Genomic DNA, 22,082 nt, shown 5'->3' with positions numbered 1-22,082 from the left:
CCTTTTCGTCTAAAGGAGTAAAGAATTGACGAGTCAATGAAACTAAACAATTTTTAATTAATTTTAACTAATACATGTTTTATTAGGTCACCATTCTGACGTCATCACAGAAGAACCTTCTGGAAGGACCCAACTACTTCTCTATAGTTACGCTTACGTCATCGCTGACTCGCAAATGATGATGTCACCATTCTGACGTCATTTTATTTTTTTGTTCTTCTAGACCACACTGCTTTGTTTGATTGGTTCAATCCACGTGTTTAATTTAATTATTTTGATTTTTTATTATTTGTCTACACCGGCAAATATGGGAAAACGAAATCGGTCCATGTGGGTCTGGTTGAAGATTAAATCGAAGTTCCCATATAATATAGTTTATCGATAATTAAATTGGAAAACTGTGGATCACCGCCAACCAAGTAGAGATAAAAATATTTTTTGGAGATCATTTTATACCTTATGTGTCTTGAAAATAGAAAAGAATCTATCTTATATTAAATAACTCAACATAGTATAATAAGGAAACAATACATGTGGACAGTACCAACGAGGGACAACATCAACCATAATGCAAGTGTTTACCGATATATATATATATATATATATATATATATATATATGTGTGCATGTGTGTATATTATATTATAGGTGACATTTTAGAAGGGGTGCAACGATGGTTCTAGTAACAGACCTTGCCTCAGCCGTGGATCATGTTCCTGAAAAATTCGTCCGACCAATCTCCGACCGTCCAACCCTGTCGGAGGCCGACAACTCCGGCGATTCGATCCCTCTGATCGATCTCCGGGAACTCCATGGATCCCGTCGAACCGATGTTGTTCTTCAGCTTGCTCATGCATGCCACTCTTATGGCTTTTTCCAGGTTCTCCCGTTTCATTCTCCTTTTTTTAATGTTTATTTAGCGTAATTTTAGCGGTTTATTGCGTCATATTTTATGGTTTTCGGGGTTATAATTATTTCTGATTTACAAGTTTAATTATATTTCGGTTTTATTTTTTTTTTTATTTTAAAAATAGTAAAATCGATTTCTATAGCGATTTTTCGGTTGGATTCTATTTTAATTTGATTCATTTTATTTCCAACCAAAACATATTTATTTTTAAAAAAATCTATATTTATTTGATTTTTTATATTCATAAAAATGTATTTGTTTTTGTCAATTATTTCCCTTAAAAACGAATTAATTTAAAATAAAAAAAATTACATCCAACCAAATTTTATCACCTGATTCTAAATAACCGTCCATCTCTCAACGTGGATGAAATTTTACCTCGTGTTTCAGCGAATGCTTCTGTTGAATACATACATACATACATGTATCTGTATGTAATTTTTCAGCGATGACATGACATTACCGCTGTATAAAACTTGGTTTCATCATGCATAGAGGTATCAAACGAATCATCTCGGATCATTTTGGGTTCAGTTCATTTGGTTCGGATCGTTTTGGGCTCAACTCGTTAGGCTCGTTTTCTAATGAGACGGAAAAACCTCGACTCAGATCGCTCGCCAGTTTTCCGATCTGAACGAGCCGGCTCGTTGAGCCAGGAATATATAATATTTTTTATTTATATTTATTTTAAATATAATTATAAATTTAAATAAATACATGAAAATTTAATAAAACACCAATATTATTTAATATTTTCAATTATCATCATCATAATAATTAGTATATTTATAATATCATATAAATAATATAAAAAAAATTAATATAAAATTATATTAGAGTTTTTTATATAGATTTAATTTATTCTTAAAAAAAATATCAGCTCGTTGAGCAGCTCGCCGAACCATGCTCATTGAATACGTGTTCAATGAGTTCTGGCTCGTTAGGCTCGTTTTTTAACGAGATAAAAAAATTACGGCTCAAATCGCTCGTTTTCTGACGAGCCACGAACCAGTTCGCGAGCCGGGCTCGTTTTGACGCCCCTAATCATGCATGCATTTACACAATCTCCATAACGTAGATATCGTTTCAACATACTGTACGTGTTGAATTATCTCAATCAAAACGTTTACACATTTCATATAAATATGTTTTCAGATAAAGAACCATGGAGTTCCAGAGACAACAGTCTCCAACATGCTAACAGTAGCGAGAGAGTTTTTCAGACAACCCGAAAGCGAGAGGCTGCGACATTACACAGCCGACACGACGAAGACGACAAGACTCTCCACGAGTTTCAACGTTAACTCGGAGAAAGTCTCCAACTGGAGGGACTTCCTCCGTCTCCACTGCCATCCACTCGAAGAATTCCGCCATGAATGGCCCTCGAGCCCTCCTTCTTTCCGAGACACAGTTGCAGAATACTCGACGGCCGTGAGAAAGCTCGTGCTGGATCTGCTCGAGGCCATTTCCGAGAGCTTAGGGCTTTCGAGCGATGGAGTGGAGAAGAAGCTGGGCGGGCACGGACAGCATATGGCCATCAACTACTATCCGCCATGTCCGCAGCCCGAGCTCACTTTCGGACTCCCTGGTCACACAGATCCTAATCTGATCACTGTCCTCCTTCAAGATGACGTGTCTGGTCTGCAGGTCTTTAGGAATGGCAAGTGGGTTTCTGTCCATCCTGTCCCTAACACCTTCATCGTCAATATTGGTGATCAGATGCAGGTAAGTGTCGGAGCTTCCTTTTAGGGTTCTCATGGTTAAAGTGTTTGATCATATAACGATAGTGATGATAAAAATCCCTAGGGGTCTATTGTAGTGATTTTTTTCATAAACTTAACGAACGTTGAATATAATCCAAAGGTATTTTCAGTCTCCCACTTTTCTAATTAAAACTCTTTGACAACTTTATTAACGATAAGCCTCTATATTTAGAACATAATTAAGAATAAAACCAAACAACCCAACCCAAACCCTAACCCTAATTTTGTCGACCCGTTCCCGCTCCTGAGCTCTCGGCCTGCACTTTCTCAAAGGTGGGCGTCTCGGGCCTCGGTTCGATATTTTTCTAGCTCGGTTTCGGAACAGTTTATCCGATTTATATAAAAATTATATCAAACTAAAACCAAATGTTAATCGCTTTGATTAAGTTCAATATTCGTGTCGGTTTGGTCTGGTATGACATCGTTATATAAGTACCAAATAAGAACCCTAACTTTATATTTACACATATATCTATACATAAGGGTGGATAATTAAGGTTTTTACTCGTTATTCGTTATTTATCGATCGAGTTTAGTCCGAGAATTATTTAATGGTTATAAAAAAATGTAACAAATTAGAACCGAATATTATTCGGTTTGGTTCTGTCTCATAACTAAATTCTCGAGGCGAAACACCCGCCCCTACCTCCCGCCTCCCGGGCTGCTGCTCCTTCGTCAGTCCGCTTCTCTTTCCCCCCGACATCGATACATCGGGACAGCCCTATTGCGATTGCAAGTGGGGAAGCTGCAAAAGCATTCAAAAACAATAAGATTTCTTCTTTTGATTTGTTTTTTTTTGTTGAATAAACAGGTGATAAGCAATGACAAATACAAGAGTGTGCTCCACAGGGCGGTGGTGAACAGCGAGAAGGAGCGTATATCGATCCCTACCTTTTACTGTCCTTCACCGGATGCCGTCGTCGGACCAGCGGATGAGCTTATCACCGATCTCTCTCCTTCCGTTTACAGGAGTTTCTCCTATTCCGAGTATTACGACAGGTTCTGGAACAGAGGACTTGCTAACGTTACTTGCTTGGACCTGTTCAAAGCCTCTTCTCATTAAGTTCCTGTCTCGCAACAGAAATCTCTTCTTCTTCTTTTCTGTTCTCTCTCTCCCCTGACTCTGGTACTGATCTTGATCTTTCACCGCCATGGATTGGATTCCGTTGGTAATAAAGAGAGCCCAGATCCTGGAAACAGTTCTGAGATGCTCTGTTTTGTTGTTGTTTTTGTTCCTGTTCTTGCAAACTGTTCTGTTCTGTCTCTTCAGTCAATCTAGATGTTCTGTTCATTCTTTTCGTGTTCTGGAAAGATAAAAAAGAGGAAAATAATCAGTAATCTTGTCTGAATTTCTCAATGGTAATGTTTCAACTTTCGTCACCATCCACTAATATTCAGAAAAAAAAAATACAAATTTTGACTAGTATTCACCAAGGAAAATTCTGCAACCTCCGCATCCTAAAATCTGAATCTTCAAAACCCTTTTTCGTTCAGATTCAGAATCCAGAATCATCTGAAAAACAAAAAATGGATGAAGAACAAAGCCACGCATTGTACGCCATGCAACTGGTGAGCTCCTCTGTTCTTCCGATGGTTTTAAAGACAGCAACAGATCTCGGTCTCTTCGACATCATAGCAGAATCTGGACCTGCTTCTTTCCTCTCTGCTTCACAGATCGCTTCTCGCTTGGCCGTTCAGACACAGCATCAACCCGATGCCAGTTCGATCGATCGGATTCTTCGATGCCTTGCGAGCTATTCCATTGTCAGGTGCTCTGTTTCGGTGGATTACGATGATGGCGAGCCTTGTACAGTTTATGGACTGGGTCCAGTTTCTAAGTACTTCACGAGGAACCGAGATGAAGGGTCGTTAGCTCCGATGTTGAACTTGTTTCAGGACAAGGCCGTGATCGATATATGGTAAGAACAGAGTACTTGTGTTTGGAAAGATAAGGAATTTGATCTGTAACAGACGTCGTTTTCCCTGACAGGTACACCCTTAAAGATGCTGTTCTTGAAGGAGGGATTCCATTCAACAGAGCTCACGGGATGAACGCTGTGGAGTTTGTGGGAAGAGATTCAAGATTCCGGGACGTGTTCCACAGCTCCATGAGAGATTTCAATGGCGTTCTCATGAAAGAAATTCTCAGAAAGTACACAGGTTTTGATGGCGTGAAGTCCTTGGTGGATGTCGGCGGTGGAAATGGTTCTATTCTCAATATGATCATCTCGAATCATCCTCACATGAAGGGCATTAACTTTGATTTGCCCTCAGCTATTAACTCGGCTCCGAGTTATCCAGGTACGAAAATTGTCAGAAGAAAACACGGATGAGAATCACCATTTTTCTTGGATTATAAAAATCTGACAGTATCTCTTGTCTGGTTATAGGCATCGAGCATGTTTCTGGTGACATGTTTGCAAGCATCCCGGACGGAGAAGCAGTTTTCATGAAGGTTAGCTTCGATCCTAATCAAACGCAGACGCAAATGATAACATATTCGCGTTTTGAGTTTGGGTTCAAACGCAAACGCGAAAGGAAACTTCATAGATTTAGCGGTACGGTTCGGCTAACTGTTTCTGCGTTTTTGAACGGAACAGTGGATTCTCCATTCTTGGAACGATGAACAATGCGTAGACATACTCCGCAACTGTTACCAGTCGTTGCCGCCTCAAAAGGGTAAGGTGATTGTTGTAGATATGGTGGTTCCAGACATGACACAAGAAGACAGAACAGAACAGAGAAGCATGTTTCAGTTCGAGCTCTTCTTGTTCAACATGAATCCATCAGGAAAAGAAAGAACAAAACTACAGTTCGAAAGCTTAGCTAAATCCGCAGGCTTTTCTCATGTCCAAGTTTCATGTTCAGCTTTCTGTTTTTCGGTTATGGAGTTTCACAAGAAAGCGTGACTCCGAATACAGAACATTATGAAATCAGACAATAAACAGATTTAACGAACCTGTTCTCGTTCTATCTGAATTGTTACATGGCTAATGTTATACTCTCTCCTGATGTAATCTATGATCTTGTCAAGAACCTTGTCTGCATCTGCATCGGGTATGATCTCAACATGACAAGACAACAGAACTTTACCCACGGTTATTGCCCAAACGTGCAGCTCGTGGATCGCAGTAACTTCACCCATACTGCAGATTCCCTCTGCAAGTCTCGTGGAATCGATCTCTCTCGGCGTGTTCTCCATCAGAACTTCTAGAATGTTCCGGAGAATCCTTATCGTACTCAACAGCACCATAGCCGAGAATAACAGCGTGCATATTAGGTCTATTACCTTCCATTCGGGTTTGTACCATATAACTGCACCACCAATCATCACTCCTACGCTCTGGATTGAATCTCCGAGTACGTGAAGATACGCTCCTTGTACATTTATGTTCATATGCCGCTTGCTCTCTTGATTCTTCCTTGCTTCTCCCTCCGACCATTTATCCAGCAAAATCTCGGCTTGCCCATCTTCGCTGTCCTCGTTATCCTGGGCATGATCATGGCCATGGCCATGGGTGTGCCCATGATCATGTCCTAGCAAGACAGCCATGGCAATGTTGACGAACAACCCGAAAGCTGAAACAGCAAACATGAGAGAACCCTTAACTTCTTTTGTCTCGTGGATGAGCCTCATGACGGCTTCATACACGATGATCCCCACGACGAGCCAAATCAACTGGATCGAAGCGAGGGCACTGAGAATCTCGATTCTGAAAAACCCGTAAGACTGTCTCGGATTCGCTTCCCATCCGGAAACCCACAGGGAGAACAACGATATAGCGAATGCAACGACGTCCGAGAGGAGATGAGCAGCGTCTGTAAGAACAGCGAGACTGTTGGCCTTGATACCTCCAAGAACTTCGACGGCCATGAAGATCAGACAGAGTAAAACTGCAGTGGAGAGCTTTTTCATGGAGGCCAAACGCTCGTCGGAATCCTCGGATAGGATTTTGGAATCAGAGAATCCACAAGGAGCTTCTCCGCAGATCTTGCTCCCTCTCCGGCCTTTCGGTACGGTCGAAACCCTCCTGCAGATATCAACTACATGGCCGTGTTCTTGAATTTGGCTCTCCATCTGCACATCAAACATTCATCAAGAAAACATGTTAGAAGATATCAGATGAGAAGAACCCAGAAAAGAAAAGAACACAGCGGGAAAGGATCTTACTTGAAGTTCTTTCACTCTCTCGGACATAACACGGAGATGCTCTGTATAGGACAGAGACAAGGAGGAGGAGAGACGATTCTCTTTCCTTTAATGGCTAAAATTCGGTTCATGGATTAAACGTAGAATGAGTTCCCATTTCGAGCTGTTTTCCGTTTTCTTCTTCATCGTCCGTATCAGCCGAGTCAATCTGATTAGTTACTTCCCATTCTCAAGATCTTAACCAACCGATTCTTGCATGTTTCATGGGAACTGCAAAAGCAAGAAAACGCGGAAACTTCCAAAGTCACGCATCAAGAATGCAACTTTCCTCCCTTGAGGCATCTGAAAAACAACGAATAATGGATTACGTGAAAGAATGTTTTTAAGTACAACATCCAATTAGGTGAAAAATTACATTTTCGAATGAATACAGGAGGTAGAGCTAAAGAAGAACAGAGGGAGGATGCTTGTTTTACAAAGCTACTTTCTTTTTGGGTTCAAGAACAGGAGGATCTATGTCTATCCCCATGTTAGCCGCAGTTCCCGCAATGATTCTCATTGCCGATTCCAATGTCATGCAGTTTAGATCGGGCAGCTTCTCTGTTGCAATAGTGCGTAGCTGGTCTATGGTTATCTCCCCGACTTTCTGCTGCTTCGGATCTTTTGAACCCTTTTCGACTCCTATTTCCAGAACCCAAGTTTATCGAATTAGAAGACTTCAAACAGAGAGAAGAGGGAGAAAAAATTGCAGATCACAGAATGTCATATCATTGAACCCAAGTTTATCGAATCCAAGACCTGATGCTACTAACCTAAATGTTAAAGGGTCAACATTTATATATAAGCTTAGCAGAAACAAAGACATAATGCAAGCTAGAGCCTCAAGATAGAACAGTCCAACAGGCTACAACAGCAATTCATATATTTTAGGATCAAAGATACTCTTTGGCAAGACAAGACAGAAGGTACTGCTTATTTCTTCTGTGTGAGTAGTGAAAGAATACCTGCAGCTTTAAGCAACAAAACCGAAGCAGGAGGGGTCTTGAGGATAAAAGTGAAGCTTCTATCCTGCAAACCAGAAGTGTTGCTCAGTTAAAACAAATCTTATTCCACAAAAACTGCTTTTTTTTTAAATTACAAGTTGGGATGCCAAATCTACCAATCGCGCAGCTTTTGCACAGAATTCTGGCAATGTTTTGCAGTGAATTACCCACTTTTGTGTCCATTAAGACAAGCACCAATCTATCGGTTATCTGTAACTGAGTATGTTAGGTTGATTCTGGTAAGATTACTTCATGTATCATGTTTGCGTACAAGAACAGAACCGGTTTCCGGTCAAAATTCCGGCAAATTCCGACGGGGGTTTTGCCGGGAAACAAATCTCAATTGTCGTAGATTAGTTGCAGTAAGAAAATTGAGATTAAAGAATCAGGAAAAACCCACATCATAGACGGTGATTTCGACAGGAATGACATAACCGGCTTTGTCAGCGGTTCTTGCATTGTAATCCTTACAAAACGCCATTATGTTCACTCCCTTCGAACCAAGCGCCGGGCCCACCGGCGGCGCCGGAGTTGCTTTCCCGGCCTCTAGAGCCAGCTTTATCATCCCGACAACTGCAAAAATTCCACAAACCCGTATTAGCCCACAACACGACCGAACCGAAAATGATTGAAAAAGATCGAGATTTTTCGAAATGGGTACCAAAAATCTCGTACCTTTCTTGGGTTTGCCTCCGGGTTTAGGCGGAGCCATGGCGATGACAGTTAGAAACCTCGGGGTGGAAGAGAGAAGTGGTGGCTGTCTGTTGCCCAGAAACTGGAGGGAAACATTTGTTCTGGAGGATAGATTTGCGGAGAGAGGGTGGGAAAAGTTAGAATTGGCGATGTCTCTGGTAAGCAGAGAAGACGACTGAGGTCTGGAGAAGGTCGATAGGGAAGAAGACGCCATTGATGCACAAACACGGAGCTCAGAGACTGTGCGCATAGATTGAAGTCCGAGAAAAATCCTATCCTCTTCGAGCTTCCGCTCACTGGGCATAATGGGCTTACAAAACGGCCCAATTGGTACACTGGTAAGCCCATATATCCATTAAAGGCCCATGACGTAGAGCACTAGCCTCTCCTGCGTGTGATTTTGATTCAGTCTTCCAAGGAAGTAGGATCAGTTCGGTCTTTTGGGTTTTAAATAGAATTATGCATTTCATTTCATAACAGAACTCATGTTAGTTTATTAATGTCTGCCCATACGCTTTGATTCGTCTCAATGTTATTAACTACAAACATGAGCCATAAAAAAAATGAACCCTTCCTTCTTATCTATACAGGTAAAAACCATTAAAATTTCTAAATTTATAATATGGTGAAAAACTAATTCATAAATTAAAATATATTATTTTAATTTTTCAATTTACAAAATATACTATTATGACTCATTTCAAAAATTTGAAAATAAATTTATCAAATAAAAATTTGGAAGAAATCAGGAAGAGGAAGAACATCTGATATATATATATATATAATAATCTTTTTTGTATTGATTAGCCGTTTGAGTTCTTAATGAACTAAAACTTGTTCCAAGACAAACTCTCTCCGAACAACATCTGCATCCGCTTAGTACAGTTCGAAATATTGCACAATCACAAAAATTAAAAAGAAAACAACAAACACATCAACTATTCTCCCATCTCTAAACTACTTTGCAATTTTCACCACTGCCCCCCAAAAAATTTCCACCTCTATTGTGAAAAATCCCTAAATAAACAAATCTCATAAGCTAAACCCACCTTTTTTGCCCAATGATACCCCCACGCATATATAGTTTCAGGGTTTAGCCCTCCACAAAGATATACTATGGGGATTGGCTTGACATAGAAAGAACAGTAGAGGGTCATCACCTGATATGGGCGAGACCGATGAATCTTGAACAAAGCGACGAACTTTGCACCAGACCAATGATGAATCTTGAACAGAGCATCGAACTTGTTTTTGGCCATTGTGGAAATAAAGATTCCTTCGTCTAATCCAAGTCAGCCCCTGATCTGTCTCTCGCTCTTCGGTAGAACAAAACGTATGCAGCCGAGGTCTTGATTTCAGATTCACTTACGGGAGAAACATGACTGTCGTCGAAATGGTACCATCTGTTGTCATCAATCAACTGCAGGAACAGACAAGCAATGATTATGCATCCACAGTAACAAAAAATCAAATTGATAATCGAAATGTTTATGACGACAACAGCTCATGCACAAAATGTCACGACAGAGGTGGATAATTTGAGTGACTACTCTATTTTTCGATGATGATGATGATGCATACATGCACAAATGTAGAAAAGCGGACACTTGAGTGAACTAGTATGTTATTGAGGATTATGGAGATGATTGTGGAGACAACTACGTTTGCACAAATGTAATCAAAATATAAGTACATAACCGACCCACTAAAGCTATTCCGATGGTGAGAGCAAAGGTAAGACAAATATGAAGAGAGATCAAGCCAAGACATTAACCTTAGCATAGGCAGTGTAATGACCACCGCCTAGGCCACCATAATGATTGCTTACAGCATACAGCTCATAAACGTATGACCGGCCATCCTTGTTTTTCACATACTTGCTCAAGTCTAGATCATGAATTGGGAAATTGACGAATGTATCAATCTTATTCTTCAGATATCTGCTATATGTGAATCGTTTCAGGTGGAACACAATAATATCGGGCAACTTCCACAAGTCTAGCTTTTTGTTGGCTTGTCTATGCTCCTTGCAATGTGGGCAATACCTGGTTCGGAACAATAAGAAAGTTGTCAAAGCTCAGACCTTGATTACATAGTTTAGCTGATAGAGTCACGAATTCTAGTTACCGGTGACATACCACATATCATCTGGGCCCAGAGGCTCCTCTGCTAAAAAGGCCTCCATGCACGAAAACAAAGATATAGCTTCTTGTCTTGTCTTCTTTGCGGAGAAACTTGTTTTGTGGACCTCAGGCAAGTCATTTAAGTAGCTGCCGTCGTATTTTTCATGCTCGTTCTCATTCCATTCGACCAAAATTCTTGTAACACTTCCGGGATTCACAACAGAGTCAGACTGAAGCGGCTTGACGTTCAAACCGCGTTCGTCTGTCCAAAATACTCTGAGGGATAGCTCTCTGTCAGGTGCATCCTCCAGCTCAGTATCTGTAGATGAAACGCTTCCTGATGATTCATCAGCAGCTTCAGAAAGATGGCCGTTTTCTTTTCCATTCTGAACCTTAGATACCGCATGAACCCGTTGTAAAGGTGACAGCAATCTAGAGATAATTGAGTCAATGTCAGTTCCAGTTAGTGGTTCTGCATTGATATAAGTGACAAGAGGAGTGCCGAAAAGCTTAATGTCTCCGCCTCTAACGCTCTCCACCAAAACAGACCTGCAAAACGTGGAAGTTGTAATTCATGGAAACCCAACTCAAGAAGAAGAGGAAGAATGATTACAACAAGCACACCAACCTTTCCTGCCTTCTGTGAAGGATTTCAAGTTTGGCTTTTCCCAACCCTTTTTGTCTCTGGTTAAACCGATACGCCACAATATGCTCATCATCTTTTATTACACTCAGTGACTCCACGGGATTCTCAAAATATCTAAAGATCTTGTGATCATAGACCTGGGAAGAAAATCACCGGCTTTAGTTAATACTTTGTAACAGAAAAGAACCACAATGATAATATAAGAAGAGGGTCGGGCTTAAAAGTTATACCTCTGCAAGTAGAAGGGTCTCATCACTGTTTAAGCAGCATACAGTTCCCAATGCAATGTTGAGATCTCTACAAGAACCGTGCTTAGGAACTGTTACAGTGTATGGCATTGGCAGGCGACTTCCATCACCGTAAAACACTGTAACTGTCATTGATCGAGTAACAGTTGAGGGCAACGGCAGTGACAGGTACATAAAGGGGTCAAAGGTGATTGAGATTTTTCCACAGACTGGGCAAACCAGTGTTGACTTGTATTGTCCCTGAACGAAAATTTGTACAACATAAGTGTCACAAAAGGAAATGAAAAAACAGGGTCTTCTAATACTCAGAAAGAAAAACTCGAACGAATTAAAATTTCAAGGGGAAAGGAAAGTCAAAGCTGTAGGAACAGTCCTCACTTGGCAGACATCAACTATCACAGAATCATTTCGAGCCTTGTGATAGTTCCAACACTCTTCCGCAACTTCTTCATCTGGACGACCGTCTGAATCTTTAACCTCAATGTAAGGTTTTCGTTTTACCTTGTTCAAATCTTCATGCAGCCCATCCAATAGGAAAGCAAGCAGTTCCTGATACAGATCAAATCATATAAAATAAAATTACCGGGAAAAAAGATATAGTTTCTAGTGTCCAAGAATAAGGTCAAGACCGACAAAACTGCCATCTATCTCGGAGAAACAAACACCATAAACCGAGTTTGAGCAAATGACTTACTTGAGAATCATGCTGATTATATCCACTAAACTGTGGAGCAAATCGAGCAAGTTTTGTCTTAAAAGCGCGTGGTGCAACTGCATTACGTCCAGATGACCACAATTTCCTCAACAACTCACCAAATGCGAGAGCAAGCTCACCCTGAATAGCTAAGTGTTAGAAATTACATTTAGACCTGCATGTGAACATTTTCACATAGGGAATGCCAAACAAGATGAAATCCATGAAGTACTTACACACATTCCCAAAGGATTCTCTGCATTTATGTCATCACTGTAATCTTGCAAGAAATATTCGACAATGGGGGGTGTGTGGGCCAAACACTGAATAGCACTATTCATGAAACAAGTATTTCCCAAATTCTGGAGTCCGGCTAGACCCCCCCTCTCTCCTTTTCCGAGAGCACCATATGAATTGCAGCCATCATCTTCAGATGTACTTTTCCGAAAGAGACTAAACTTGGAGCTATTGGAGTGGCCATTGGATAAGGTAGGGCCCCCAGCAATCGTAACAGTCGACCTTGAAGGTTCAAGAGGTACCAGAGCTAGCTCATTTCCCTTCACGCCCATGCTATATTGAGAAGAAGAGGGCTCATCAACTTCCAAAAGAATCTGCATGGAAAGGAAAGAATAATTCTGTAAACAAATAAAAAAATATAAAATGGAAGCAAATAGAAATATGGTTTTGTTCAGTATAACCATACAAAAACTCAAAAATGGGGAAATTGAAGAACAAAATATTGAGAAGAAAACATTTACGAACATCAGGAAGAATGTATCCAATTCCAAAGAATCCATCTCAATCATATATGTGTGAAGAGAGATTCTACTAAGGGAACCTGGCTTGAACCACAAGAAGCAAGCTATCCCAAAAGTAACGAGTAACCATAGAATAAACCGCGCTCACCCAAAGCTGTCATGTAAAAGATCCTATTTCTAGATACTCACATGTTGGTCCATTTGAAGGTTTGATCCCTCCAGGGTTTTATAAGATGACTGCTCCAAGAGTACGCTTTTCTGCATATTGAAGTAGTCCCAGATTCGAGCCTGATTTTACATATACGAATGAAGCAAATGACAAATCTCTTAGTTAAACAATCGGATATCTCATCAGCAACGAAACAAAAAGGTGAAAAAGTTCGTGCACATACCTTTTCTTGTGCTACCCCTTTAAGAGCACACACCTTCAAATAAAGGTCACTTACAAAAGCCTGGCACATCAACAGTCCATATAAGAGTGGAACAGAAATGGGGTAATAGTTAAAATAAAGACAGCATTTGGCTCTGGACAGCAGACCCAGAGGTGGTTTAAGGTTTGCTAGTACAACGACGAACAAGAATAAGTGTAGAATTAGAGGAGATATATATATATATACCTGTTTGCTTAACCGTATGACACTGTTACTTCCGTCTCTTCCATCAGTCAGTGTAAGAGAGAGTGGGTAAACCTCTACACTATAAGTCTTACTATAAAACCCTTGACAGATCAGTTTTCTTGGTATTGGAGGGCCTCCTTTATACCTGAATAATAATATAGAATCTGATTAAGTAAAGCACAGATGCTATAGAAGAGCGAGAAAATAAGCAAAGATTATAAATTAGTGTTCTGAAGCCTTAATGACCTCCACCATGTTAGTTTCACGCGCAGAGACAGCACGAGGATAAAACCGAAGTAGTTATCTAACTTATGATTTCCCAATAACAAACTGTAGAGTGTTGAGTGCAGACAAAAAAAATCACCATTCCACAAGTCTTTTCCAAACTTCTTGAGGAACTAGGACGTAATCTACCCCTTCCTCCAACATCCTACTAAGCTGTGGATCACTAGTGTCACTTTCACTTTCAATAATGTCGAAATTGTCAATTGGTCCAGGCCTTGTAACCTCCGAAGGCTCTCCACTAGAACATTCATCGGTCAGTTGCCCAACATATCTCTGCCAGCTAGTGTACCACCTGCACTGACAGAGAGATATTAAAACACAACTAAAAGTGGGTGAGGGTATATAGGATGGGCAACAAGAAGGAAGGAGAAACACAAACATTCTCTTCATAAACAGAGTGTATAATAATCCATGATCCAAGTAAATCTTGTTTGGTCCACAGCCATAAACCAAAAAGATTTTCTTGAACTGATAACGCATGACCTAATACCTCGAGGAAATTAGCACAAGAACTAGCATCTGAGGATTAAACACTGCTCATGAAGGAAGCTAAGATCCCCATGTCGTCAAATACCAGTAGAAACAGGGAACAAATTATCATGCATGATCCTGCCCAGATTATGAACCCACTAAATGCTTTAAGTAAAATCGAGCAAAAGTACAAATCCTTCAACTTCCAAGGATTATATGGCATCGGCCAACAAGATCACATTGCTAGAGAAACCCGAAGTAGCAGACCTGTTGGAGATCACGAAATACAAGTTTCCCTCCTTCAAATTGGCCTCCGATTCGCTCGTAAGCTCCGTCACGATACGTCTCTCCTCCTCGGGAGTGCACGGCAAATCACACACTCCGTTGTCCATCATGAATCCAGAATCAGGAATCGTCATCGTCGGCGAATCACACTGGAAAAGCGATCAACGACGAAAAAGGGTCAAGATCCGACGTACCCAGAAAGAGAAAAACATCGATCACGATATCATGATTCGAGATTTCAAACGGAACCTCTGGAGATTCAACGAGAACAGAAGAATGAGTGGTTGAACATACAGGAGGATTGGATGCAGCGGAGAAAAGGCGAGAAATTGAGAGAACCCCAAGTCCAGAAAATTCGAGAGAACGCTTTTTCCTCTGTCAAAGCAACAAAATGCGACAAAAAAAAAATCAAACAAAGAAAGAGAAAAAGGGATATTCGGAGGAACCCTAGATTGGAGGAGAAAAACACAGAGGGGTCGGACAGCCGAGGAGAGAATTCGACATATGTAAGGAGAGAATCTTTTGGTGGAATCACGATCTCCTTTATGACCTGTGATCGCCTCCAATCAACGGCCAATCCCAGGCACCATTTTCAATCATTTTGGGTATATATGCATATAAAATAAATCATATGCATTATGAATATATTTGGAAGACGAATTTCTCTGCCCATTTTCATTACAACCTTAACAGCTTTTGTAAGTCTGTGGATTTCGTGTGACACGCAATGCTCTTCTCAGAGTTTGAGGTTTGTATTTGTTTCTCTTTTGCTCTTTACAAATTTAATAAATATATGGTAACATGTATTAACACAATCTCACTTGATAATTAATTTAATTTAATAAAAAAATGTCTGAATACGTCGTTTTTTAGTTGTAATTTTCGTTCTGAAAACTTGGAAAGAAAATTGAATAATTATTAAAATATTTTGCAGAATCTAAAAAAACTATTACAGCATTTTCTTCAATTAAAAAAAAATGCATTACCTTAAAAAGAAAGAGAGGTATTGTGGTTTCCCTCTCCAATCCCCACTTGTCTTTCTTTTCCTTATTTTTCGGTTGAGATTTCCACCAATAAATAAGAAACATTATGTGTTTCATTAAGATAAGATTATAAAGACCCATAAGGAAATATTTTGTAAATTTTCTATAGCGTGTGTTTTCTGTTGCCTCCACAACTTACCTGTTGTAGATGAGCATAAATATACACCAAGATTTAAAATTATTACATAATTTTTTTTATTAAATTAATTACTTAAATTCGAATCAATTATAGAATTATTTGAAAATTAAATTTGTTATAACAAATTTTTTATTAAAATAAAATTCAAAATTCAAATAGAAAAATAAAAACTCAAATTAAACTAAATAGATATAATTTTGAAGTTTTAAATAAATTTGAAAAAAAACACTCAATTGAACAAAAACCAAAAATTACAATCCACGAGCAGGAGTTACAAATTTTAAAACCTTTATCCTTTACCGATTCATAATTCGAAGAATTGTTTCCCAACTCCAAAGAATACGTAACATTCTTTTTTCTTCCGTACAATATCATCTTAAACTTAAAACACACACACACACACACATATATTATATATATATATAAACAATAAAACATAATTGGGAAGGGTTACAACACATACTCAGACGGGGCAAGAGACCTGCATCATCATCATCATCATACAGAAGTTTAAAAACTAAACCTCATATAACACATTCACATTTCACTTACTCGTCCCTATCCATAATCACTTCATCTTCCTAAATTCATACACACACACACACACACACACATATATATATATGTATATGTATATCTACCCCTAAAGGTTCTACATCCTCTGACTACCCAAAAAAAGGAAAAAAAAACAGCAACAGAAAGGTGAGGTAAGCTGAGGTACTGTTTTCCTAATGCAAAAGCCACTCTGATCTGATTGCAAAAGAGGCTTTTGCCATATACACAGCCAAAAAAGGGATAAATACCGAGAGAGACAGAGAGAGAGACTGAACCTAGAGAGAGCGAGAGAGCTCAGGATGTAGTTTCAGTACCCTCAGAGCTACAAGAAGCTTCTCCGCGAGCAGTGTTGCCGCCTGGCTCCCTTTCGTCTTCTTCACTGAAAACACTCTCTTCGCTTGAATCTGAGAACGCACCCTCCTCCTCCTCCTCCTCCTCCTCCTCCTCATCCCCTTCCTCCCTCATCTCCTCGTTTCTCTTCTTTCTCAACTCTTTTATGTCTTTTCCCTGTAATGCCAACCTTCTCCTTTTTCTCGCTTTCCGCTTCCCTTTTGGAAAGTCTTCTCCTTTTGAGTTACGAAGTCGCTTCCCTGCTCCGCCCTCTATCGTCTCCTGCCCCTCGCTCGTTTTGTTCTCATCGGACTCCTCTGCATCAGTCTTCTGTTTCTTTCTATTTGAATTTGTCTGAACATTGCAGAACGTGGTTTTGAGGACATTAAATGTTTGAAACAGCAGATGAAAGGTGAGTCGTGTGACAAGTGGCTAGGACCAGCCAGTTGGAAATGTGCCCACGAGGGCGTAGAATAGTGGGAGTATGAAAATACCTTGGGACCGCGATCAACAAGCCGAGCCCATTCATGCCGATTCCTCAGGCAATCCAGAACAGCCTGGGAATGGCTTGAATAAGCATAGCGCTCCCCGTTGTGCTTTCTCAAGTGTGGCCAGTGCTGCAAAAAGAAACAGTAGCAAAGGCATTAAGAACAATGGTACTGTAATCAAAGTAACAAGGAAGTTTTCAATACAACATGAATTTGACAACTAGAAAAAAAAAACAGATAACTTGGTGCGGAAGCATACCGGCAGGACAGCGTTACAGAGTTCCTCATATGTCATTCTCTTGCCTTTGCTCATGATTTCATTGATTAAACCTGTTAATTCCTTTGACAGATGAGAAAACTAGCAAATACTTCCAGACATGCAAAAATCCCATGTTTGCTTAGAAAAAAGCAGATACCTGGCAAAGTCCGATGAACTGGACCACCTTCTGATGTAGTCCTTGGGGAACTATGTGGAGAAGGCATACTATGTTCATTTAACTCATTGGAGGAACATGGTCCACTGCTCGTGCTCGTTGTGGAGGAAGGGGGAAGACGTATTTTACGAGTCGAGTATTCTTCCCCTTTCGTATAACTCCCTCTGTTTCCACTATCTCGAACCTTGCTATCAGGTGAGTACTGCAACTTTGTACCCTTCATACCTCTGTCATCAACATCACGAGAAGTGCGGAAACCATCTTTGGACATGTCCTTGTTTTTTCTTCTGGAAAACTACCAAAGCAATAGCATATCAGCCCAGAAACTGAGTCTACGAGAGAAATAGAAAACTCGAAATGCTGAAAGGGCAGGGAAGGAAAAGAGAATCAGCTAAAAGGTAACAGAGGATGAATGAAACATACCGATCCATGATCCTTGCTACCAGAACTAGAAGTGCGCTTAATCGACATACTTGTAGCAGCTGGAGATGCTAACTGAGGCAAGCTCCCAGACTGTCGCATACGTGGGACACGAGGGACTCTAGTAGAACTGTTGAGTTCTTGGTGCAACAATAGAGCGAGCTGACCATGACAGGGGGGGGGACAGAAAGAAAAGATATCAGCATGTTAATAGGGGCAAAAAATAGGCCAAGAAAAAAGGAGATATCTTACCTCTTCATCACTCAGAGGTGCTTTAGAATTTGGAGGCATAGAATGTGTTGCAGGATTCTTAGATGAGGACCGGAAAATCGGCTGATCAGGCTTTTCACCTTTCTGGGAAATCCTTGACGATGACTGCTTATTCTGCAATTGTGAAGAGTACTGGTTCAGAAGCGAACCAGTAACTTCAGCAGAAACACTGTTCTTCTGGGCTGAAGATACCTTTGAAGAAGATGAAGCAGCAGTTGAATCTGGAACATTCCTCTTGGAAACTGAAGAATGGGGGGCTCGGCCTTGTTGCACTGATTTCGAAGAGGTGGAGTATTTTGGATGCTCTTTTAAGGATTTCCCTGAAGAGTCATCCCTGTCTCTCTCTCTGACCACATCAACGGAAGCACGGCCTCTCTCACCACTAGCGTGTCCATCACTTGCTTGCTGCTTTGAGCCAGGAATAGAATTCTCCAAAGCTGTGTGCTTGGGGTTGTCAAAACCAGAAGAATTTTCCATGGATACCGAAGAAGATGATTTTCCAATGCATACCACCACCTTGGGCCTGCTATTTCCTGAAGCAGTGCTGGGGACAGGTGGTTTGCAAGACTTCAATGGCTCTTGAAGTAAAAAAGCTTCAGGTTTGGACTCCAAAGTATCATCTTTCTGTGCTATCACAGCTCCTTCTGAACCCACAACTTCTCGTTTAGCTTGCGAGGGATGAATTGATAATTCATCAGCTTTGTTTGCATTGTTACAACTTACTCTTTCTGATGCCCTATCAAGATATTGCGTATTGCGATCATCAGTAAGTGAACTGCTTGGTTCCTTTTTGTTGAATTCAGAACCTCCAGGGATTTGAGATGTAGAGGTTCCTCCTCCACCCTTAGAATCGACGCAGCCAAGAGCTTGTTGATCTACAGCTCCACCAGCAGTATCCATCTCTTTTTGTAAGTTGTTCTTTCTATGGCTAATTGAACCACAAACTTCATGTAACTTTTTACCCTCAACCTCTGGCGCTGTACCAACCATACAACCGGCAGAAGGTTTCACAGAACTTCGTGGTGAACCTTCTGAATTATCTTCTGAAGTATCAGCAATTGTACTCTGTTTCTGTAATATAAGCAAGTCATCTTGTTACAGCGGAAACCAGCCATGAGATGCTTCCTGAGTGTTATCTAAAGCAAGCATAATATTCTCAAAAACGAAGTTTTGAAAGGAACCAATTCTCCAAAATAAACTAGCTCATGTTAATCAAAACAGTGGTTCAGTTAAAAAAATCATTTTTTAATTGATAAACTAAAGACCTCACTGATTATGGTTCCTTATTAAGGTGCCGGGTTTTATTTCGATAATCGATATATTTTATGAATTAGCAATGCAACTCAAAATTAGGTACCTTTTTCCTCAACACATTTATTTACAATCCGAATGAGTAAAAATAACGAAAACACCAAGCACAGCCACAGGAAAGAATTTAAAGTCAAACTTAAATTCGTATAAATCTAAGCCATACATACCTCTTCCTTAGCTTGATTGTGCACAGCATTTTTTCCCTCCAGGGATGAAGGATCGTTAGTTGCAGAGGTCTTTAACACAATGCGGACATGATGTCCACCTCTATCATCCTGTTTTCCAGCACAATGCTCATGAGCATTAGAAAGCTGCAGTTCCCTGAAGCATTCAACAGCAACTGCTGTATTGCTGGTTTCATCACCACCATTATTCATCACAAGATCACAGTCACTAGCATCTTCCGGAACATTTTCTTTGGACTTCTCGCTCTTTCTGCTTCCAACATCACTAACAAAACCTTCTGGATCTCTGTCCTTCCAAGATTCCGATGGCTTAGAATCAATGGTAGGTTGAAATTCTAGAGATACGAAAGAAAGAAAGAAAGAAAGAAGAAAACCATTGTATCAATAATATGCATAAATAACAACGCTAAATGTGAGGTGCCTAAAGAGATTCTTGTAGAACGTGGTCCAACTAACCTGTTTTATGCACAAAACATTTCTTCTCCTCTGCCTCCTTGTATGTAAGTTTAACCACCTTCTTCTTTCGATCTTTTGAGGCTCCCAACAGTTCTTTTCTCCGTTTATTCGTAAGCAAAGGATGAAGCAAGCTCTTCTCCTTCTTTATGGCGTTCTGAGAATGTTTTGTGTCAACTACCCCAGAGTCCCATTGTTTGGTGTCTTTCACACCGAGCTTCAAGCTATCGGTTTCCTTATTCCCTAGGCTCCTCATGCCAACCAAAGCACTGGCAGGAGCAACCACAGCATTTTCCTTTGACATAGAAAACAGAACTCCAGCACCATTTTCAGCTTGATGCCCAATTTCACATTCATTTTCGGCTTCATCCTTTTCCTTCTTGTCCCAGCAGGGAAAATCGTTATACTTAAAGTTAAACTTCTTTGGGACATACCCAGTACACTTCCAAAGCTCCCGTGAGAAAATCGATGATAATCCTTCAAAGAGAGTTGGATCGCCACCAGGAATTCCTTGTACGTGGACCCTTTCTTCCATTGGAATCTCTGTCCAAAGCCTAAAAGGGCGCCTCAGCGGTCCACTCCGACCATATGAATTCTCCATTCTAAAAGTTTTAGTGGGCAATTCAACCAATAACTGAGCTACTTCTGTCTCCTCACTGTCGTTAACATTGTTCTTGCTCTTGCACTTGTCACAAGTAAACAGCTCTTCTCCCTTAACATACCTTGAGCACCGCGTGTGCACCCAAACCCCACACTCATCACAATTCACCATCTCCTCTCCATCATCGAAGTTCACACCACACACACAATCCACCGTCCAGGACCCATCCACCCAGTCCTCGTGCGGTTCGGCGGTCGGGAATCGATACGATCTCTTTTTCATCTCTCGAAATCACCCCTTGTCAGAAACAAAAGCGAAAAAGGGGAAACCCTAACTGCCCTACCCTCTACGTCTCTAGCAACTACGCAGGAGATACAGAAAAGAAACCTTAACTCCTAAGTCTACGAACCAATTCCACTCTTTCGACACAGAAACAAAACCCTAGAAATCAGACAACCCAATTTGACACCAATACCTCTCTCTCTTAAACTCAAGTTCGCTGAGAATTCGAGAACCATGTTACCTGGAGAAAACAGCTTCCGGATTCCGACAGAAATCAAGCTTCCTCATCTTTATGTGTAGCTCCTGCCTCTGATTTCTGGGCAGCAACAAAGAATAAGACGGAAAAATAAAACCCCCGAGGAGGAGATTGAGATAAAGGATTTTGATTGGCGGAACTGAACGGAAAGTTGCAAAACTTCCGTTTGGAGTCCGTCGATATTTGATTTACCGTTTGACGTCCGTTCGTGCTCTTTTCTTTGCTCTGTTTGGATCAGATATTTGGGCTCCAACTGGCCCAAGTTATTACTTCATTAACTAAGCCCAAACAGCATTAGCCGCTTCTCCGGCCCAAAAAGAATTCACAACATTGACTGCATATCTCCATCTTTTTGTTAACTATTTTTTTTTTAAATTTACAAAATAGAATTCTTTAAATGAAAAACATATATATATTTTCAAATATATTATTTACAAAATTTGTTCTGATGGATTCCACATAAATTGAATTAAAAGCCATGATGCCTCCAAAATGATCTTTTCTGCATGTTGTATTCTTTTTGCTTTTACGATTTTTTCATTAATTATATCCGTTCATATATATATATATATATATATAGAGAGAGAGAGAGAGAGAGATACCAACAAACTATTGTATTTCCAAGATTG

At 40.3% G+C, this 22,082-nt stretch overlaps 6 protein-coding genes across 10 annotated transcripts; 2 read left to right on the top strand and 4 right to left on the bottom strand.

Annotated features, from left to right (window-relative positions):
* The first annotated feature begins 659 nt into the window (after positions 1–659).
* LOC104813065 (protein DMR6-LIKE OXYGENASE 2-like) lies at positions 660–3,757 on the top strand. Its single transcript, XM_010540566.1, has 3 exons — positions 660–880; positions 2,066–2,635; positions 3,485–3,757. The coding sequence occupies exons 1-3, from the start codon at positions 674–676 to the stop codon at positions 3,734–3,736; spliced, it is 1,029 nt and encodes a 342-aa protein (XP_010538868.1). The 5' UTR covers positions 660–673; the 3' UTR covers positions 3,737–3,757.
* Positions 3,758–4,005: 248 nt separating this feature from the next.
* LOC104813066 (caffeic acid 3-O-methyltransferase 1) lies at positions 4,006–5,605 on the top strand. Its single transcript, XM_010540567.2, has 4 exons — positions 4,006–4,592; positions 4,664–4,974; positions 5,064–5,128; positions 5,274–5,605. The coding sequence occupies exons 1-4, from the start codon at positions 4,030–4,032 to the stop codon at positions 5,580–5,582; spliced, it is 1,248 nt and encodes a 415-aa protein (XP_010538869.1). The 5' UTR covers positions 4,006–4,029; the 3' UTR covers positions 5,583–5,605.
* Positions 5,514–6,931, bottom strand: LOC104813067 (metal tolerance protein 1-like). Its single transcript, XM_010540568.1, has 2 exons — positions 6,845–6,931; positions 5,514–6,751 (listed from the first exon to the last, which is right to left on the bottom strand). The coding sequence occupies exons 1-2, from the start codon at positions 6,869–6,871 to the stop codon at positions 5,624–5,626; spliced, it is 1,155 nt and encodes a 384-aa protein (XP_010538870.1). The 5' UTR covers positions 6,872–6,931; the 3' UTR covers positions 5,514–5,623.
* Positions 6,910–8,835, bottom strand: LOC104813068 (50S ribosomal protein L11, chloroplastic-like). Of its 3 annotated transcripts, none has more exons than XR_771708.2 (5): positions 8,542–8,835; positions 8,267–8,439; positions 7,828–7,891; positions 7,239–7,504; positions 6,910–7,165 (listed from the first exon to the last, which is right to left on the bottom strand). XR_771708.2 is itself a non-coding variant. In XM_010540569.2 (4 exons), exons 1-4 carry the CDS (start codon positions 8,807–8,809, stop codon positions 7,296–7,298), a joined length of 714 nt encoding a protein of 237 aa, XP_010538871.1. In that variant the 5' UTR covers positions 8,810–8,835; the 3' UTR covers positions 7,167–7,295. The 3 variants fall into 3 exon arrangements, 1 of the variants encoding a protein (XP_010538871.1); XR_771709.2 differs by having other exon boundaries at positions 6,910–7,093; XM_010540569.2 differs by lacking the exon at positions 6,910–7,165 and having other exon boundaries at positions 7,167–7,504.
* Positions 8,836–9,411: 576 nt separating this feature from the next.
* Positions 9,412–15,313, bottom strand: LOC104813064 (ubiquitin carboxyl-terminal hydrolase 10-like). Of its 3 annotated transcripts, none has more exons than XM_010540563.2 (15): positions 15,189–15,313; positions 14,981–15,061; positions 14,669–14,835; positions 14,010–14,222; positions 13,646–13,790; positions 13,421–13,480; positions 13,218–13,316; positions 12,507–12,881; positions 12,271–12,411; positions 11,955–12,125; positions 11,559–11,816; positions 11,311–11,465; positions 10,698–11,231; positions 10,334–10,604; positions 9,412–9,979 (listed from the first exon to the last, which is right to left on the bottom strand). In XM_010540563.2, exons 3-15 carry the CDS (start codon positions 14,818–14,820, stop codon positions 9,842–9,844), a joined length of 2,712 nt encoding a protein of 903 aa, XP_010538865.1. In that variant the 5' UTR covers positions 14,821–14,835; positions 14,981–15,061; positions 15,189–15,313; the 3' UTR covers positions 9,412–9,841. The 3 variants fall into 3 exon arrangements, with proteins under 3 accessions (XP_010538865.1, XP_010538866.1, XP_010538864.1); XM_010540564.1 differs by having other exon boundaries at positions 15,237–15,255; XM_010540562.2 differs by having other exon boundaries at positions 14,936–15,313.
* A 1,021-nt stretch (positions 15,314–16,334) lies between these two features.
* Positions 16,335–21,599, bottom strand: LOC104813063 (transcriptional regulator ATRX). Its single transcript, XM_010540561.2, has 8 exons — positions 20,318–21,599; positions 19,844–20,196; positions 18,348–19,436; positions 18,099–18,257; positions 17,658–17,970; positions 17,501–17,571; positions 17,248–17,370; positions 16,335–17,107 (listed from the first exon to the last, which is right to left on the bottom strand). The coding sequence occupies exons 1-8, from the start codon at positions 21,195–21,197 to the stop codon at positions 16,718–16,720; spliced, it is 3,378 nt and encodes a 1,125-aa protein (XP_010538863.1). The 5' UTR covers positions 21,198–21,599; the 3' UTR covers positions 16,335–16,717.
* Between the last annotated feature and the right edge of the window lie 483 nt (positions 21,600–22,082).

This window comes from Tarenaya hassleriana, unplaced genomic scaffold (genome assembly GCF_000463585.1).
Source record: "Tarenaya hassleriana unplaced genomic scaffold, ASM46358v1 Cleome2, whole genome shotgun sequence".
NCBI classification, from domain to species: Eukaryota; Viridiplantae; Streptophyta; class Magnoliopsida; order Brassicales; family Cleomaceae; genus Tarenaya; species Tarenaya hassleriana.
This window is presented reverse-complemented; position numbering and strand designations above follow the sequence as displayed.

Excerpts from the sequence above, each read along its gene's own strand:
- LOC104813068 (XM_010540569.2), bottom strand. The coding sequence starts at position 8,809 with ATGCGCACAGTCTCTGAGCTCCGTGTTTGTGCATCAATGGCGTCTTCT. Across the intron at positions 8,440-8,541 it reads CGGAGGCAAACCCAAGAAAG|TTGTCGGGATGATAAAGCTG; the intron begins GTACGAGATTTT and ends GAATTTTTGCAG. Across the intron at positions 7,892-8,266 it reads TCGAAATCACCGTCTATGAT|GATAGAAGCTTCACTTTTAT; the intron begins GTGGGTTTTTCC and ends TCTGGTTTGCAG.
- LOC104813064 (XM_010540562.2), bottom strand. The coding sequence starts at position 14,820 with ATGACGATTCCTGATTCTGGATTCATGATGGACAACGGAGTGTGTGAT. Across the intron at positions 12,126-12,270 it reads ATAATCAGCATGATTCTCAA|GAACTGCTTGCTTTCCTATT; the intron begins GTAAGTCATTTG and ends GATCTGTATCAG. Across the intron at positions 11,232-11,310 it reads CTTCACAGAAGGCAGGAAAG|GTCTGTTTTGGTGGAGAGCG; the intron begins GTTGGTGTGCTT and ends CACGTTTTGCAG.
- LOC104813065 (XM_010540566.1), top strand. The coding sequence starts at position 674 with ATGGTTCTAGTAACAGACCTTGCCTCAGCCGTGGATCATGTTCCTGAA. Across the intron at positions 881-2,065 it reads ACTCTTATGGCTTTTTCCAG|ATAAAGAACCATGGAGTTCC; the intron begins GTTCTCCCGTTT and ends ATATGTTTTCAG. Across the intron at positions 2,636-3,484 it reads ATATTGGTGATCAGATGCAG|GTGATAAGCAATGACAAATA; the intron begins GTAAGTGTCGGA and ends TTGAATAAACAG.
- LOC104813066 (XM_010540567.2), top strand. The coding sequence starts at position 4,030 with ATGGTAATGTTTCAACTTTCGTCACCATCCACTAATATTCAGAAAAAA. Across the intron at positions 4,593-4,663 it reads AAGGCCGTGATCGATATATG|GTACACCCTTAAAGATGCTG; the intron begins GTAAGAACAGAG and ends TTTCCCTGACAG. Across the intron at positions 5,129-5,273 it reads GAGAAGCAGTTTTCATGAAG|TGGATTCTCCATTCTTGGAA; the intron begins GTTAGCTTCGAT and ends TGAACGGAACAG.
- LOC104813063 (XM_010540561.2), bottom strand. The coding sequence starts at position 21,197 with ATGAAAAAGAGATCGTATCGATTCCCGACCGCCGAACCGCACGAGGAC. Across the intron at positions 18,258-18,347 it reads CACCTCTGAGTGATGAAGAG|CTCGCTCTATTGTTGCACCA; the intron begins GTAAGATATCTC and ends TGTCATGGTCAG. Across the intron at positions 17,572-17,657 it reads AGTTCATCGGACTTTGCCAG|GTTTAATCAATGAAATCATG; the intron begins GTATCTGCTTTT and ends AGGAATTAACAG.
- LOC104813067 (XM_010540568.1), bottom strand. The coding sequence starts at position 6,871 with ATGTCCGAGAGAGTGAAAGAACTTCAA. Across the intron at positions 6,752-6,844 it reads AGAGAGTGAAAGAACTTCAA|ATGGAGAGCCAAATTCAAGA; the intron begins GTAAGATCCTTT and ends TTTGATGTGCAG.